General features: G+C 41.0%; 1 protein-coding gene across 1 annotated transcript; it reads left to right on the top strand.

Moving 5' to 3' along the window:
- Positions 1 to 364: 364 nt before the first annotated feature.
- Positions 365 to 15034, top strand: CYB5R2 (cytochrome b5 reductase 2). Its single transcript, XM_075187484.1, has 9 exons — positions 365 to 447; positions 1547 to 1693; positions 3297 to 3369; positions 4980 to 5086; positions 6972 to 7101; positions 7214 to 7297; positions 12678 to 12763; positions 13498 to 13597; positions 14145 to 15034. Exons 1-9 carry the CDS (start codon positions 445 to 447, stop codon positions 14315 to 14317), a joined length of 903 nt encoding a protein of 300 aa, XP_075043585.1. The 5' UTR covers positions 365 to 444; the 3' UTR covers positions 14318 to 15034.
- Positions 15035 to 17039: the final 2005 nt, after the last annotated feature.

The following is a 17039-nucleotide window of genomic DNA, read 5'->3' as shown; positions in this document are numbered from 1 at the left end:
AGTGACATTATTATTTTTAAACAATATAATAATGTAAGGAAGTGACTACACTATATCATGAACTGCATCATTTATAAACAGCAGTAAATTATGTAGGAATAAATTTAAATCAAATGACTTTAGTAACTATAGCACAGGGACAGGCAACCTGTGGCACTGCAGCTGCTGGAGAACTACAAGTCCCAGCATACCATGCTGGGAGTAGTTCAGCAACATCCCGGGGTTGACCATCTCTGCTCTAATATCTAGTACTACAGTAATGCACTACCTGCCTACCTCCTTCCCCTCACATTAATGAGCAGGTAGTGTAGTCCCAGAAGGGAGGTGGAGCCTGTATTATAGGGGCGGGGTAGACTGAGGGGTATTACCAGTTACCACTCTTTTGCAGATTGTACCTGGTCTCTGGATGCACGAAGCAGGAATCACTTACTGCAAGGAGACACCATGGTGAGTGCTGTGCTTGGTGTGTCAGTGCATGGTATTGCAGGAATGTTTGTTGTGTGTACACTGCACCTTTAAATATTCTTCTTGCCCCTCTCTCTCTCACCCTGGTTTACACAGTAACACTAGCTCTATATATACATGGCAGAGCTGCTAATGAATTCCTGCACTGTAGGAGACATGGGACATGGCAGAGCTATGATCTGATCACTAACGCTGCAAATCCTTAGCACACAATGCAAATGATGTAAAACCAGCTATGATCAATGGATGTAGTGTCAATTATATACAGCACTGCTGTTATGTTGCACATGAGCTGCCTGCCATTCAGTCCATGTTAGAACGTAGTAGAACATGCAACATTCCATAGTCAACGAGGACATTCTGTAGAACATATTGGCATTATTGCTCAGTGTATTCCAGTCAATGTGTAATATATTCTGATTAATGCTACACATGTCACGTTTGTGCCACTTTGGTGTCCTCCTGCTCTGATGTGTGTATGGGAAAGGAGAGATAACATCCTATTGGCCCTCCAAGGCTATGAGGTGGTGTCACACCAGGGGAGGGGCCGTGGGGGAGTGTAGTGGAAGAGGATGATAAGTAATTCAATTCAATTGAAACAATTGCACACAATACAAGAAGTATTGATTTCACTCTGTGCATTTGATAACATTGCAATGGCTTTCTAAACTGCAAGGATTATCATTTTTTGTGATTAGCTTTCATAAATGACTCTCAGACTATTGAAATGTAAATGATTAAATGATCTAACACAGTTCAGTTGTGAGAAATATGTCATCATTGTTTAATCCTATCTTAGAATTATATTGTGTGTGAAAAATGCTTATCCCTGTTGATGAAATAGGGGGTCAGTGCAGGTGTTTCAACAAATGCATACTGTATTTATGCATTGTGTTCTCTAACACATATTCAGGACATACCTGTATCATAGACACACCAATATATGGTGCATGGGACATGCACTTATATCACATTCTGTCCACCACATAAGTTATATATGTGTTTGACTGAGCAAAGCAATATAATTAGTTAAAAATTATTATTATTTCTTATGTACCTATTGCACTCTAATCTTTTTTAGGAAACCAACGTGATAATAGCACTGGCTGTAGTCGGAGTGACCATTTTATTATTCCTGATTAAATCTTTGGGGTCTCAGGCAAAGAGAGCCCCAATTACTCTTTTGGATCCCAACACAAAATATCCACTACCTCTCATTGAAAAACAGGTATATATGAGCAGATACATTTTACCTTGAAATTTGTTGGGGTGAATAAATGGGAAGGAACAAACTTCAGATAAAGTGTGTATTTGTGTGATAGTGTTACACCCTTTCAGATTGGATTAACATACTTGTATAGCCCTGAAGTGAAGTCTGAACAGGCCATAAAGTCCGACTAATACTTCCTTTTATTAATATAAAACTAGAGAAACCCGGTTGTAGAAATGTTAACAAGGGAGTATAATGAATACATAACTGTATTATCAATCACTATAGTAAAGGAACTAAAGAATTTCTTTATACACTCCAATAAATGTATAAGTAAATAGATGATGATAAGTTCTTCCATCGAAGTTACATTGCTGGGCATGGTCCAAGCAAAACACGCTGATATATGTGGCTGCAAATAACTGCCACAGTTTCCAGACCACCCAGCAGGTCACATGTTCCAGGTCACCCAGCAGGGCTGCAAATAACTGTCACAGTTTCCAGAGCACCAAGCTGGTCACATGTTCCAGTAGGTGCACAGAAAGAGATCACTAACTGTATCAGTTTCCAGAGCGATCAGCAGATGCACAGGTGTATTTCCAACTGTCACATTTTACAGAGTTCAATTGATCAATTGCGGCAAAACTCTGAAACGCTAGTATTTTTATGCAAATCTACAGACCAAGATCTTTAATAAGTCACTCATGAAAGTCGTACTTATGCTTTTAATATATAGATAGTCATAGAAACCTATTAGCAATCATGAAAAATGTGAAAATAAGAATTGGGCGTTAAAGATTTAAATTGGCAAAAAAAAGGACTGTTTCAGAAAGTCCGTATACAAGGGAGCCAATATATAATTTTGTGACAGCAATAGTTCTCTAGATACCCTGTGTGGACCTTTCCCGTTTATGCGCCTGGACGTTTAGATTTGGTAATCAGCTGGTCACAGTAAAATCCTGTATTATGCACAAACCTTCAAACTTAAGAGAACTTACATGAATGCTTGAATATTAAAGTCTACTGTACAGTAGAAAATTGTCAATGCAGCTGATTGGATAAGTTCTGGCAGCCATTCAATCAGCTGCAGTATGCTTCCACTGTATGCAGTTGTCCTGGCTATTATGCCTGGAATTATTCTGGCACCAGATGGGACAAGCAGAGCCAGATTTAGACCACATGGGGCCCTAGGCAAGATACTGGTTTGGGGCCCCCTCCCTGAAAAAATCCATAGCACTATAGTTTTTTAGCATAACATATACCCCTATTCAGGGGCTGGCTGGAAGACTTTAGCCCGGGGGTGCAAGCATATAGCACTGGCCCATAAGTAGCGGCCCATTTTTAAAGGTTGGTCTCACCACAAGCCCTGGGAGGGCCCTCTGGGAACCACTGGGCCCTAGGCAATTGCCTAGGTTGGCTAATGGTAAATCCGGCCCTGGGGACAAGTATATCTCAAACTCTGGGGGTTCAGCTGAAGATCTTTAATTTGTATCTTTGTGGTATATGCGTGTTGTCTCTTTCATTCCCATCCATGCATCAGTTATCAGATCATTATCTATTTATGGGTTTATTTTCAAGCTCTTGCTTTCTTTTGACATAACATATTAATCCTTGTTTTCAGGAAATCAGTCATGACACCAAAAAATTCAGATTTGGGCTCCCTTCATCACAAACAATTTTGGGACTTCCGATAGGTAAAGCCTATAATAACTATTACTCTACTCATAATGATACCATTGTCGTCATTATATGAGATGAACGCACTTGGTTTATGTGGGTCCAACATAGGGTACAATGCGCCTCGGTATAAGGATACCCTGTTCTCTATTAGGTATTTCCTTATGGAATGCTACAGTCTTTGTTTATCTTTCCGTGTACTAGTGCAAACTTATTTCCAAGAAGGGCCCCTTGTTCAGAAATGTTTATTTCACTGTGACAGGTTTGTCCTGTACCAAAGACAACATGTTTACTCTATATCTTACATGACAGCTATTCATGCTTGTCATGTAGAGGATCAAATACATGTCACACATGCTTAAGGGCTGAATACTTAAAAATAACCAGGGTAGTGGGTCACTGGAGCATTAATTGTTTCATTTAGAAGTCATTAAACCTACATAATTCATTTGTGGAATTTGTTTGTTGCCCTGATAAAAATACAAACGATTATCTAAACAGTTCTACTATTGTGCATTTACTGGTGAAATTATAACTGCAGCTTCCCATTGACTATATATAATCTTCCGCTGACCAGTCTCCTGTGCCTCTTCTCCCGCTGACCAGTCCCCTGTGCCTCTTCTCCCGCTGACCAGTCCCCTGTGCCTCTGCTCCCGCTGACCAGTCCCCTGTGCCTCTGCTCCCGCTGACCAGTCCCCTGTGCCTCTGCTCCCGCTGACCAGTCCCCTGTGCCTCTGCTCCCGATGACCAGTCCCCTGTGCCTCTTCCGCCGTCAGTCACTGATATATATCACCCTGCTTTCCTCCTGTACTAATTACATTCAAAGAGGTGACTGCTGCCTGGCATTAAGGTTGGTATGCAGTGGCCACGGGACGATGTGAAAATCTTATCTCCATCATCTCTAAGATTGTTCTTCTACCTGACCCTAAAATAACAAAAATTAAGATGCAGTACACATTCTTGCCCTGATTTTCTAGTGTTGTTTGGTAAATAGTACAGGTCGTTGTGTATTACTCTCCTCCACCACAAATCATAAAATAAATATCCCACATCTGGCACCAGCTATTTGTTGCCGACAAATGCTGAAACAGAGAATAACTGTTATTCCCATTCAGACGTGTATCAGCTGAGCCCTTGTGTTTGGATTAACCAATCTAAACGGCATTTCTGTGCCTGTGAAGCCTTAGATATAACAGAGAAACCGCTTTTATGAATGAAACCTGTCCATTTTTAATCAGAGAAGCACAAAAGGCTCTTCTTACCCTTAGCAAAACACACCTAAAACAATGATCACATAAAAAACACAAAATAGCACACACCTTCCTTCACCTCATGTCAATTCCATTTACATTTATGACAATTTAAAATAAATGTATTCCTCCAATGCTATCGGTATATCAAAAATGTACCTATCTTAAAGATATCATTTTAGTATTATAATGGATAACATGTTTAGATTATAAGGCTCTTACAAGTCGTCTTTATATGATCATGGAAAGTCTTTGTGATTTCTTATATCCTTATAAATCAACAGTACAGCATGCATTTTTCCCTAATGTTATGCATATACTAAGGGACACTTGGCTTTTATTAGCTATAAAACTTATTTCTATATTTGTCTACATAGGACAACATGTTTACCTCTCGGCCAAAGTTAATGGCAGCTTGGTGGTTCGGGCGTACACTCCAGTGTCTAGCGATGAAGTCACCGGTTACGTTGATCTGGTTGTGAAGGTAAGATGTCTCCTGCAGTACAAAGCTTATTAGATATTATACTCACAACAACTGGGCACATATATTATATGAATACATTAGGGCTGATAGAAGTTAATTACTCTTATAAAAAAAAGCACTGAAAACAAGCGTATTTCCACCCATATGCAGAGCCATAAACTTCACTAGACGTGTTTACTGTTCCCTGTCAATGTTATAACGCCCCTTCACTTTCATGTCCCACTTCTAAAGTCGAGGGCAGGCATATGTGCCAGAATCTCGCAAGACTGCATAGCCGCCCTCTTTCTGGGTACACGCAGAGCAAATCAAACGCATAGAGCAGATGTGAAAGCTATATTAACAATTCATTGCATGCATGCACTAATAATGCGTGCAATGAGTTTATCGCCCTCATTTGCTTTAAACAACTTATTGCGAAAGAATTCAGGGACAGTGGGATTCAAGCACATGTGTATAACTATATACTGTATATATAGTGGTCAAAGTGTTCCGGTATAGGAGGTATGTCATATTGGCACTTTTCCCTACTGCTCAGCTAACTCACCACTTGGTGATCAATTGTCACAAACAAATTTGACTCTAATGCAGAAGCCACACTGAGAGCTAGTTGCATAGGTCTCAGTTTATTTTGGTCTCCAAATCAGTCACTTATAGACACACTGTAAAATAAATGCTAATTCACTAGAAACTGATGTTCTGGGAAAAGATCTGTTTCGGAACTTTTCAGTAGAATAAAGAAAAAACTGAGTTTTAGGGCTAGATTTACTAACCTGCAGGTTTGAAAAAGTGGAGATATTGCCTATAGCAACAAATCAGATTCTAGCTGTCATTTATCTAGTGCATTCTACAAAATGACAGCTAGAATCCGATTGGTTGCTATAGGCAACATCTCCACTTTTTCAAACCCGCAGTTTAGTAAATATACCCCTTAATGATTATGTCTTCTATATTACTGAATGCCATTCTCAGCATCCATCTCATGACACAGATGAGTTTGGCCATATAGAAAACATTTTTATGCTTTAGTGATAGAGCCAGATCACTGTTCCCTGTGTGTATGTATATGTGTGTGTGTGTGTGTGTGTGTCCCATTGTGTGTATATTAGAGATCGGAGAGATGGAGTATCTGTGCGTCACTATATCTTTGTATTTTACTAAATAGTATTAAAAATCATCTAAGGTTAAAATTAATTTAAACCTATCAAGCTTTATTTCCCCCGGCCATTCAGTCTCATTTTCCATACAGCCACTTCTAAATGTCCACTGTGACCACAGTATATATGTGTGTGTCTGCTCCAGACCACACTGTTTGGATGAAATCTACCTGAGTCAGATCAGATAGTTGGGCGGTTTGGGCCCAAAAGACTCATAAAACCCTTGAGCTTGGGCGAGAGAGAACGAGAACGAACGACACGACTCCAGTCAATGGTTGCTGGTCCATGTAGTGTTTTTTTTGCCCTGTATTTTGAGTTGATCGTATTTTGACCTTGCAACTCATTACACTTGTAGAAGCAGGTCAGGGGTGTGTACATACGGCTGCATAAACGTAAGTGTACGGATGTGTATATGCTTCTGCGCAAAAGTCGCAATTTTTCATTCCGCTCATTGAAAGTCCGGCCATTGAAAACAACCAATCAAAGTGAACTACAGATAATCTAACATTGTTTCTGTAGCTGAAGAACAGAAAAAAGTAGGACACAAGCACTGATTCTTTCTGTTCCTAAAAAGTAAATATTAATTTGCTATTTCTGAAAAGACAGTTTGTACCAACTGGTATAACGCACTTGTGTGCAGACGCTGTGCGTTACAGGTCTTGTCATTCATACAGCTGTCTATAAGGCGCTTCATTATGTAGGCTCTAATAATGGTCTATTCTAATATACAGGTGTACTACAAGAAGGTGAACCCTAAATTCCCCGACGGAGGAAAAATGACCCAGTATTTGGACAGCTTGAAAATAGGGGATACGGTTGACTTCCGGGGTCCAAATGGTCTTCTGGTCTACAAAGGAAAGGGTAAGGTTAACTCTGGTAATATGTTATTAAGCAGAGTTATTATCCAGCAGCTTTGGGACTACAAGTCCCAGCAGCTCACTAATTCTTACAGTAATTACTGGTTTTCTTTTAGGTAAATTTGCCATCAGACCAGATAAAAAGTCTGAGGCTCAGACAAAGTCCACAAAACACATTGGTATGATCGCCGGAGGAACCGGTAAGTACAGATAACACAAAGCTGTTTTGTTAATGTGCACTTCAGTAATAAAAAGGGACTGGTAACATTGCATAATAAAACCTCTTTACTGTACATCACCACCGTATAAAACAACGAATTGTCAGGATTCCATCGTACAGCTGCCCTACTTCTGGTATGAATTTTTTTAAAAAGGAGAATTCTACTTTCAAACAAGTGGCTTCCGTTAAATTTAGGCCCAAGCATAGTCATTTTCTGTTACAATTTCATATCGGTCAGCTTTGGTTTGAAGGATTCAGGAACGACGGGCCTCTAGTGGAGTAATTGTCAGGCGCCGTTCCCTCTCCTGCCGGGGATGGACGCCGTTCTCTACTTCCTATGCGCCCCGTTGCTAGGCAACGAGACGCCTCCTCCAGCTGGGCTCTGGGCACATGCGCGGCCGTTGCTACAGCAACGGGACGCGCTCCCTGGCTTCCTGTCGGCGGTCCACCAATGAATACACACTTACCTCTATATTAAGGAGACTCTGGCACCATCTGGCATTGCTGTAGTTCTTTCTGCATCCTGACTGACTCCCTGTGTACCGAACCGACTTATCCTGAATGCGCTTTGGATTCTCCTCTGGTACCTCGCTTGCCCGCAAGGTTACGACTTCTGCCTGTACGACTACGATTGTTCACCGACCCACCTCGCTGGTAGCTTCCTGGGAGGGCCGCGGCCTGCATGCCACTTGCAGCGAAACCCAAACTCCCTTGCGAGGGTCCCTGGTGAAGACCAGTGGTGTGTAAGACTCCGCGGCTCCCTGTGTAGCAGCGCTAATACCTGCAGGTGATCTTCAGTCCGAAACATTCCGTGACAGTAATATTTTTTAGTTAGGTTACTCTGGGTAACAGACGCTGCTGTGTACTCTTGGTTAGTCTGGCCTGCCCTCTTCCACTTCAAACTCCATTGTGTGTTACTTTCTCTGCAGGTGTTGGCTCTTTGCCTAATTCGCCTAAGTCACTAGCTGATGCCACCAGATTGGGGAAAGACCAGCAGTATTTAGTGCCAACAACAAAGGCTCCTTTTAGATTTGTTACAATAATATTTAAACAGAGAATTATCCTTTAATTACATTTCATTCAAGTGTGTATTGCAACTTTGATTGTGTGTATTGCTTTATTACAGTGAAAGTTGATTCCAGATTGTTGGTTTTTGCTGTTATTGTCTATGTAGATGTTTAGATACGAATACCACATTGTCTCTCTAGAGTATTACACCTAAGGCGCAAAAGCCAAATGATTACTGACTCGCAAGGTGCAGCAACGCTACACAAGCTGTAGTAAAGGCTGGGAGAAAACATTGTAATGTTTATATAGGGCCAAAGGTCCTGTGGAGCACTGTGTAGTTGTATGCAGTACTGCACGTAGCCTGTGTCCCAGCCCTGATCGTATAACCAGAGATAGCTGCACCAGGCACACAATAACCAAGTAGACAATGTACGAGTATTCATACAGCAGCACGGCATAGTAAAAGCAGACCCGTTGTACATCAGGGGCGGCCAACCAGTCGGAGCCCAAGAACCACCAAATACCTATAGATACGGCAAAGAGCCAACTTTACCTTTAATATATGTGTGCACATACATATACACGGTATAAACATGCGCATACATAAGGCACACACAATGAAAATATAATAATTTACAATAGCTCGCTAAGTTAAAAAATAAGCTATCCAACATTTTCAAAATGGTAATAATAATATTATTAATAATAATAATAATAATAATAATCTCAGCTCTTACCTTGCTGCTGTGTCCAGCGGATGACGGTTCAAAGGGTATTTACCGTCTCTACACAGTAGTTCACGATGCTTCTGTATCTACAATCGCTCTAGAGGGAACTGTTGAAGCCGGGATACAAAAAAAAGTCAAATAGCCAACATGCCCCTCAGACCTCTTCACATTCCCACCAGACCTCAGCACGTGCCCCTTACATACACATCAGCCTCTCCACATGCCATGAGATCTACCCACATTATTCACACATGCCACTCGGCCGTCCCACGTGCCCCACGCAGGCCCCTCTCGGCCCCCCCACGCAGGCCCCTCTCGGCCCCCCCACGCAGGCCCCTCTCGGCCTCCCCACGCAGGCCCCTCTCGGCCTCCCCACGTGCCCCACACAGGCCACTCAGCCTCCCCACGTGCCCCTTACATACCTCTCACACAGATGCTGAAACCCACACAGAGGAAGGAGGGAGAGCAGACTGCGCACTCTCCTCCTCCTTCCCTGATTGGATAGCAGTGATAACATGACCTCCCTCCGTTATGCAGAGGAGGTCACATGAGGCAGCTGCTGTCAGTGAGCTGAGCTATCGGATCTGTGGCTGTTGGCACCCGGAGCACTGCTGACAGCCGCAGAGTATCACAGAGCCGGCCAGGAGCCTCAATTTTAAATTCACAGAGCCGCATGCGGTTCGGCCACCCTTGTTGTACATCAACATGACGAATATTCAGCCTGGTATGACAGGGATATAATGCAGAAATAGAATGCAGCAGAATTAGAAGCAACACATTCCCAGATACTCCTCTTACGAGGTGCTGGAGGGCAGACACAATGCTATATGCTTCTGATTGGCTGCTTGTGTGTTGCCTCCTCCAGCTGTATTATATATCACAATATAGTATTATATTAGGTCACGTTATGGCTGTATATTTACATTCATTATTTGTCATCCTATTTTTGGACTAATGCCGGAAAGAAAAGGGGTTAATAATTGATGTAGTGTTGTGATTTAATTACATTTTATATGGAAAATTATACTTTTGTGTTTATTAATTGTCAACAATCTGTCACTAGTGTATATGACACTGCATTATATTGTTATATTGTGTGCAAATAGGGTAATGGGAGTTCAGCATGTACTGCTAACGCTGTTAAGCTGCTCCGCTCCGCTATTGTTCTGAATGTAACTTTCATTGTATTTCCCCCCAATACATTTTTAGTTTGAGTTTAACACGTGACGCCATCATTACTTCTATACATGTTTACTGTTTTTAAATATGTTGGTATCTTTCCTAATGACATATAGTATCATCCAATAAATAGCAAGAGGAATGTAGTCTACAAGTTTCATATTAAATAGGAGCCAATAACAATATCTATTTCAGACTAGGTTACCGGTCGCTCTCAAGCTTTTGTCCAACCACAAGTCCCAGTAAGGTCTGCTAAGGGTATATTGGGACTTGTAGTTCCACAACAGCAAAAAAGCCACAGATTGCGAACCTCTGGGGCCCGATTCATTAAGGAGAGCAAAGCAAAAAAAAAAGGAGTAACTTTGATTCTAGACAAAACCATGTTACAATGCAAGGGGTGCAAATTAGTTTATTACTTTGTGTGCTAGATGAAAATTCAGGCAGTATTTAACTTATGTGCAAATACTTGGTAGCTTTAATTTTACACTGAAATTTAAAGTTGATCTAGGACATGCCCTACCCAAACTATAAATCTGTCCCCACATTTTAAATTTACCTCCCTCTCTAATGGAACCTCGTTTTGCCAAGGTACCAAAGTTACTACTTTTTTATGCTTTGCTCTCCTTAATGACTCTGGCCCATCATCATCATCTTCATCAACATTTATTTAACGCCAGCAAATTCTGTAGCGCTTTACAATTGGGAACAAACATTTATAGGACAATACTGGGTAATACATACATATGTAGAGGTAAGGGGGCCCTGCGCGCAAGCTTACAATCTATGGGACAATGGGAGTTTGAAACACAACCGCACGTGTTACATCATATTGCACACTGGACCAGATAGAATACAAAGTTAAAAAGTATTCGGTGGGCTGTGTGATCAGTCACACAGCAATGTTGGTCAGAGGGTTGTTGTCTTGTGTTAGCTGTGTAGAGGATGGTAATAGGGTAACTTAGGGAGATTAAGATGCTGGTTGAGGAATATTATAAGCTTGTCTGAAGAGGTCTTACTGTGCAAGGGAGGGAATTCCACAAAGTGGGTACAGCCCGAAAAAAAGTCCTGTAACCGGGAATGGGAGGTTGTGATGAGAGTGGAAGAGAGACGCAGATCTTGTGCAGAACGGAGGTGTCGAGTCGGGAAATATTTTGAGTCAAGTGAGGAGATGTATGTCGGTGCAATTTTGTTGATGGCCTTGTATGTTAGTAGAAGAATTTTATATTGGATTTGTTGAAATACAAACAACCAATGTAGAGACTGAGAGTGGCTCAGCAGAGGAAGAACGGTTGGCAAGGAAAATCAATCTAGCTGCTGCGTGCAAAATAGATTGTAGGGGTTCAAATCTGATTTTAGGAAGGCCAGTAAGGAAGAAATTGCAATAGTCGATGTGGGAGATGAGTGCATGAATTAAGGTTTTTGCAGTGTCTTGTGTGAGATATGTGCGCGCAGAGTGTATGGATGAAGGAGGGGCGCGCAGAGTGTGTGGATGAAGGAGGGGCGCGCAGAGTGTGTGGATGAAGGAGGGCCGCGCAGAGCGCGAGGATGACGGAGGGGCGCGCAGAGCGCGAGGATGACGGAGGGGCGCGCAGAGCGCGAGGATGACGGAGGGGCGCGCAGAGCGTGAGGATGACGGAGGGGCGCGCAGAGCGTGAGGATGACGTAGGGGCGTGTAGAGTGTGATGATTTTTGAACATGCTTTATTTTGTTTGATCTTATTCCTTTTAATATTAGCTGTAAATTATTCTTTGACAGAAATATATTTGAAAAAAAATATATAAAAATATTCTTTTCCCTTGGATTTATGTGTATATTATATTTGCAAACAACTTACTAAGTATTTCTGTCCTGACCTAAATACTTATTACGTTATATTGACCCCACTACTTATAAAACGGAACTGCTTGGTAATTATTTTGGAGGGGTGTATTGAAAAACTTATGGAGACTGTAAGGGTGCCGCGAACTGAAAAAGTTTGGGAACCACTGCCTTAGTCTTTTATTGCACTGTGTGTTTTTGTTTTTGGGACTTTGCAAAACATTGAGGGGTATATTTCCAAAACCTTCTAAAATGAAAAAGTGGAGGTGTTGCCCATAGCAACCAATCAGATTCTAGCTATCATTTATCTACTACAGTCTACAAAATGATAGCTACAAAATGATTAGTCTGAATGGTTGCTATGGGCACCCACTCCACTTTTCCATTTTATAAGGTTTCGGAAAGCTACCCCTGGAACTTTATTGTGGTGCTATATTGAACATTTTATTTATTTTTGTTTATTAACTTTAATTTTACAAGCACTGGCACTTTTTGGGGATTTAGAGCGGATTTCTTTGGAGTGCGGAATGAGGTATAACCTTTTCGTTATCTATCTAGATTACATCTGTGTTTGTGTTAGAAAGATGACAAGACAGAATGAATCACTCATTTCCTATTCCACCCTAGGTATTACTCCGATGCTGCAGCTGATCCGTCACATTACAAAGGATCCAAGTGACAACACAAAATGTTACCTCATCTTTGCTAATCAGGTAACACTGAACAGAACACATTCCTCCCTTTGTCTATGATCCCCTCCTGTGATCATCTTTGCAGTGACAATACAAATGTCCTGTTCTATTTGAACAAAGGATAGTCTAAAATGTATCTATCACTGCCATTCAAAATAGTACATATAAATGTTGCAAAGTGTAAAATTCTGATTGTACCTAATCTGCAAAACGCCATCATATGAACATCAGCTATTTACAATTATTTGTGTGTATAATATTGAGGTAGTTTAAGTCTATTTTATATAGTTCCTTCTCTTTTTTTTTTTTTTACATTATGCTGCTTTAGGGTTTTGGCTTTTTACCTTTCAGACAACTTTTATTTATTGGCTTGTCCTCCGGCAACTTGTATCGCTTTGTGTTTTTGACTTTTTTTTTTGTTTTTCACAACAGCCTTTATGTAGTCTAGGTAGAGCTGTTTATTTTCTTTGGCCTTGGATACAACACAGAACCACTCTGCGGATACATTTGGATCCAGTGCACAATTTGATCCATGTGATGTGCAAGGGCAGGGATTATAAGATTGTAGATTTAAATCCCTTGGTGAAAATAAAACACAAGAGAGAGCCAGGGGATAAATACATGTCTTAACTAAAAGTTTCAGGGGCAAATGTATAAACCGATAAAATTAAGCAATTAGATTTGGAAGCACCCTGTAGTTTGCGTCTCGTGCCCAGATCTGCATTAGAATAAATTGACCCAACCTTAATATTTAGACTGAAGACGACATTCTGCTACGCACAGAACTGGACGTTGTAGCGAAGGAGCATCCTAATCAGTTTAAGCTGTGGTACACCCTGGACCGACCCCCTAAAGGTAATTACGTATTAAGATTTGTTTTACATTTTCTTATATATTGAGCAGTCATTTTCCACAATGATATCACTTCTGTGCTGAATACACCAAAACAGGTAGCTGTCAGTACATGTTGCCCCCGAAGCTCACTCTTCATCAATGTTTGGATGAATTGGGAGAGAAGATACCCATCAGTTTTTGAGGGAATCCCTATTATAACTGGACAAAGAAGGGTTACGGCAGTAGCCATGGTCGTGCCCTCCAGTCGCAGCAGACTCTGTGGACTCTTGTTCTCTTCCAATCTCTGTGACAGCAGTATTACCAGCAGTATTCTGCAGTTATAGGAAGGATTTTATTCTTTACATGTGAATTGGTATTTCTATAGTAATAATGGCACTGTAACTAATACACCACTACTCTCTGATAATAACAATATAATTTACGTCTTATTATACCACAACAGTGACACATAGATACCTCTCTGGTTGTTATCTTGCCGAGTTTGGCAACACATAACATTTTTGAATTTGGCTATATAACAATACTTTCTCCATGTCGCACTGTCCAGGGTGGAAGTACGGATCCGGTTTTGTCACCGCCGACATGATTAAGAAGCACTTGCCGCCGCCGTCAGACAGCCCGCTGGTGCTGATGTGTGGGCCGCCCCCTATGATCCAGTTTGCGTGTCAGGACAACCTGGCCAAGCTGGGCTACCCCGAGGACAGGAGGTTTGCCTATTAAATGTGAACAGAACGCATGTGCCGCTGTGCCAAAACACCCTGATGTTGGTATAGGAGACTCCAGAAGACACATGGAACCTGCAGTAAAAGTTACACGTTAGCTGCGGTCTTAACGGTTGTTTAGTAACCAGTGAATTAACCTCTGTATGAAGTCCACCTCCTCTGTGGCGTCACGCCAGAATGTACGGCTCACACCGGTCTCTTATTTTCATAGTGATGCCTATTCACATCGTCTTTCTGTTCGCCCGTCAGGTTTGCCATACTTTACTGACAATTTTAAACAATATAATGGTGCTGGACAATACTTAATGACACATCATGTATAAAAGTGTACAAAACTAATGAGTAATTATGAGAGCAAAGACAGCGTTCTCATTTATACCATGTGCAGTTCCGTTATATCAGTAGAATAACGGACTTCGAAACATGGGATTTGATAGCAGAAAAGAAACCGCTGCCGTCCATCTTTTTTTCTGTATGTTTTTGTTTCGTTTTTTGGAGGGGATATTTTTTTTTTACATTTTTTAGCTTAAGTTTTAATTAGTAGCATTGTGTTTGTCCCATGTGTTCTTGAATGGTCTTACTGTAGGATCTGCTGGGAGAATATTCCATGGATCTATCCCGTTCTGTAGAAGAGTTCTTTTATGTTACCTTGGTGTCTTCCCCTTTTTCTAGAAATCCTCTTAATAAACTTTTCTATATTTGGATGTTTCCGTCATATCACCCCATCCCCTCTCTCGCCCTCGCTGTACCTGTTCTTCACATCTTTCCTGACTCTTATGCAGCCCATGGACCTCTCTAATTTTATTTTTATATTTCATTAAATGTTGATTATTGATGGTAGGACCACCAGAACGGTCCTCTGTACTCTAGGTGACCTACAAAGTGGAGATATAACCTTCCTCGGCCCGATACCTCTTCCTGTACAACCTCGTATTCTCTACCGCCTTCTCCCACCGCCCTCTTACCCTTGTATCACTGAGGCTATTACTCAGCCGCCCCTCTCCCTGTTACATCATCAATTCTGTTTCCGGATTTTTGCATCTCGCGTGCCTCAATTTACATTTTTATGTTTTATAATTCATGGCATATTTTACAGATAGCTTTTTTTTTTTTACTGACAGTGAACAATGATTTTCTTTTTTTAGTGGCAGTAAATTGAATACGCGTTGGTAGTCACGCCATCCATGTGATGTAATGCAACTGGTTGCACTTTTATTATGCATGAATATGGACTAACAATGGGTCTGTGTTACCTATTGGCATATCGTGTCCTTCTGTGGTGTCTATAAGGTGAACACGGGTAGTTGTCGCCCCTCACTAATCACCAATTATCTTGGTTATTGCTAATGTCGGAATTTACATACATAAAGCCACGTGTAACCTTGAAGCTGTGATGGATTGTACCGTGTTCTAGGCGGCAGAGTGAGAATCATCTCAGGATTATTATCTACCTAGAAGATTTTATGGGTTCTCCTTACATTTTATACCTGGAATTTTTAATACATTTCAAAACGGTTATATTAATGATGGCTCATTAATTAGATTAAACTGTTTTTTCCTGTACCATGATTGGAGTTGGGAGTGTATTGTAGCATTGATTATAGCATATATTACACCCACTTACATTTGGATCATGGAATGTTTGCGGAGATGAATGAAGTAGACGACTGCACAGATTATCAAAGCTGCCAAAATCCGCTTCAGGCACAACGGTCCAGCAAGTTCTCTGCTATGGAGCAGTAGAATCGGTAGATGGCAGTTAAAGCGTATTAATCACACATTTTAAAAGGATATTTACACCTTTTTATACTTTTTTTTTTTTTCTTTTTAAATCCCCACTCTCTAGTCTGAATTGTGGGAGATTGTTTCTAAAATAAAAATTTTCCAGGCACCCCTCCTGTGCAGGGTTGGAGCCCAGGATCATTAATAAACGAGGGCCCAATGTGCAAGTTAGCCCCAAGCAGTGATGTCATGGTTTTACCCCACCGATGTTCAGAGTCCCAGATCCAGTAGTTCGTGCTCCGAAATCATTGTGTTGACAGCCGAAAGTGGTTCAATGATCCCAGTTGAGGGACCCTCGAATTAAGAGAAAGGAGAACGAATATAGCTTGTTTAATAATGCCCATAAAAAGATGACAATCTTTAAGGGTGTATTCACAGGTGGCTTAATATCCACCTACGCGATGTTCACCAAAGTTGAGCACAGGTTATACATTTCTCAAAATAGTGATCTCTATATCACAATGACAAACGCTGTAATTGTACAGAGTTCCAACAATTGCTGATGGACGGTGGACACAACCTTTTGCGTCTATTTTCTGCCTAACGTTTGTTAAAACTGATGTTCCTAAAGTTACTGTATTCGTACAAATATAGCTCATCCAACTAAATAAAAAAAGCCCAGTGATGAGAAATACAGCGACATAAAATCCTATGCACAAAACCACAAAGCGGACACCAACCGTGGAAGCATAAACATCTTATAATGGTGAATACTGTGCAAATAATCATACGGACGAGAGGAAACAAATGTAGGTAAATTGTGGCTCTCTTGGCAACATGGAGTCTACCTCCATACCAGAGAATCCAGGATTTTATGTAAAACAAAACAGTTGTGTGATAGAATCTAAAATTCCGAACCAACCCAGAATCATCTTAGTACAAGTGAGTAAAAGAATGACTTTACAGACTTGGGCTGATCTTATACACTACCAGCATGT

This window comes from Mixophyes fleayi, chromosome 10 (genome assembly GCF_038048845.1).
Source record: "Mixophyes fleayi isolate aMixFle1 chromosome 10, aMixFle1.hap1, whole genome shotgun sequence".
NCBI classification, from domain to species: Eukaryota; Metazoa; Chordata; class Amphibia; order Anura; family Limnodynastidae; genus Mixophyes; species Mixophyes fleayi.
The sequence above is the reverse complement of the archived record's forward strand: the minus strand, read 5'-3'. Positions and strand labels throughout refer to the sequence as shown.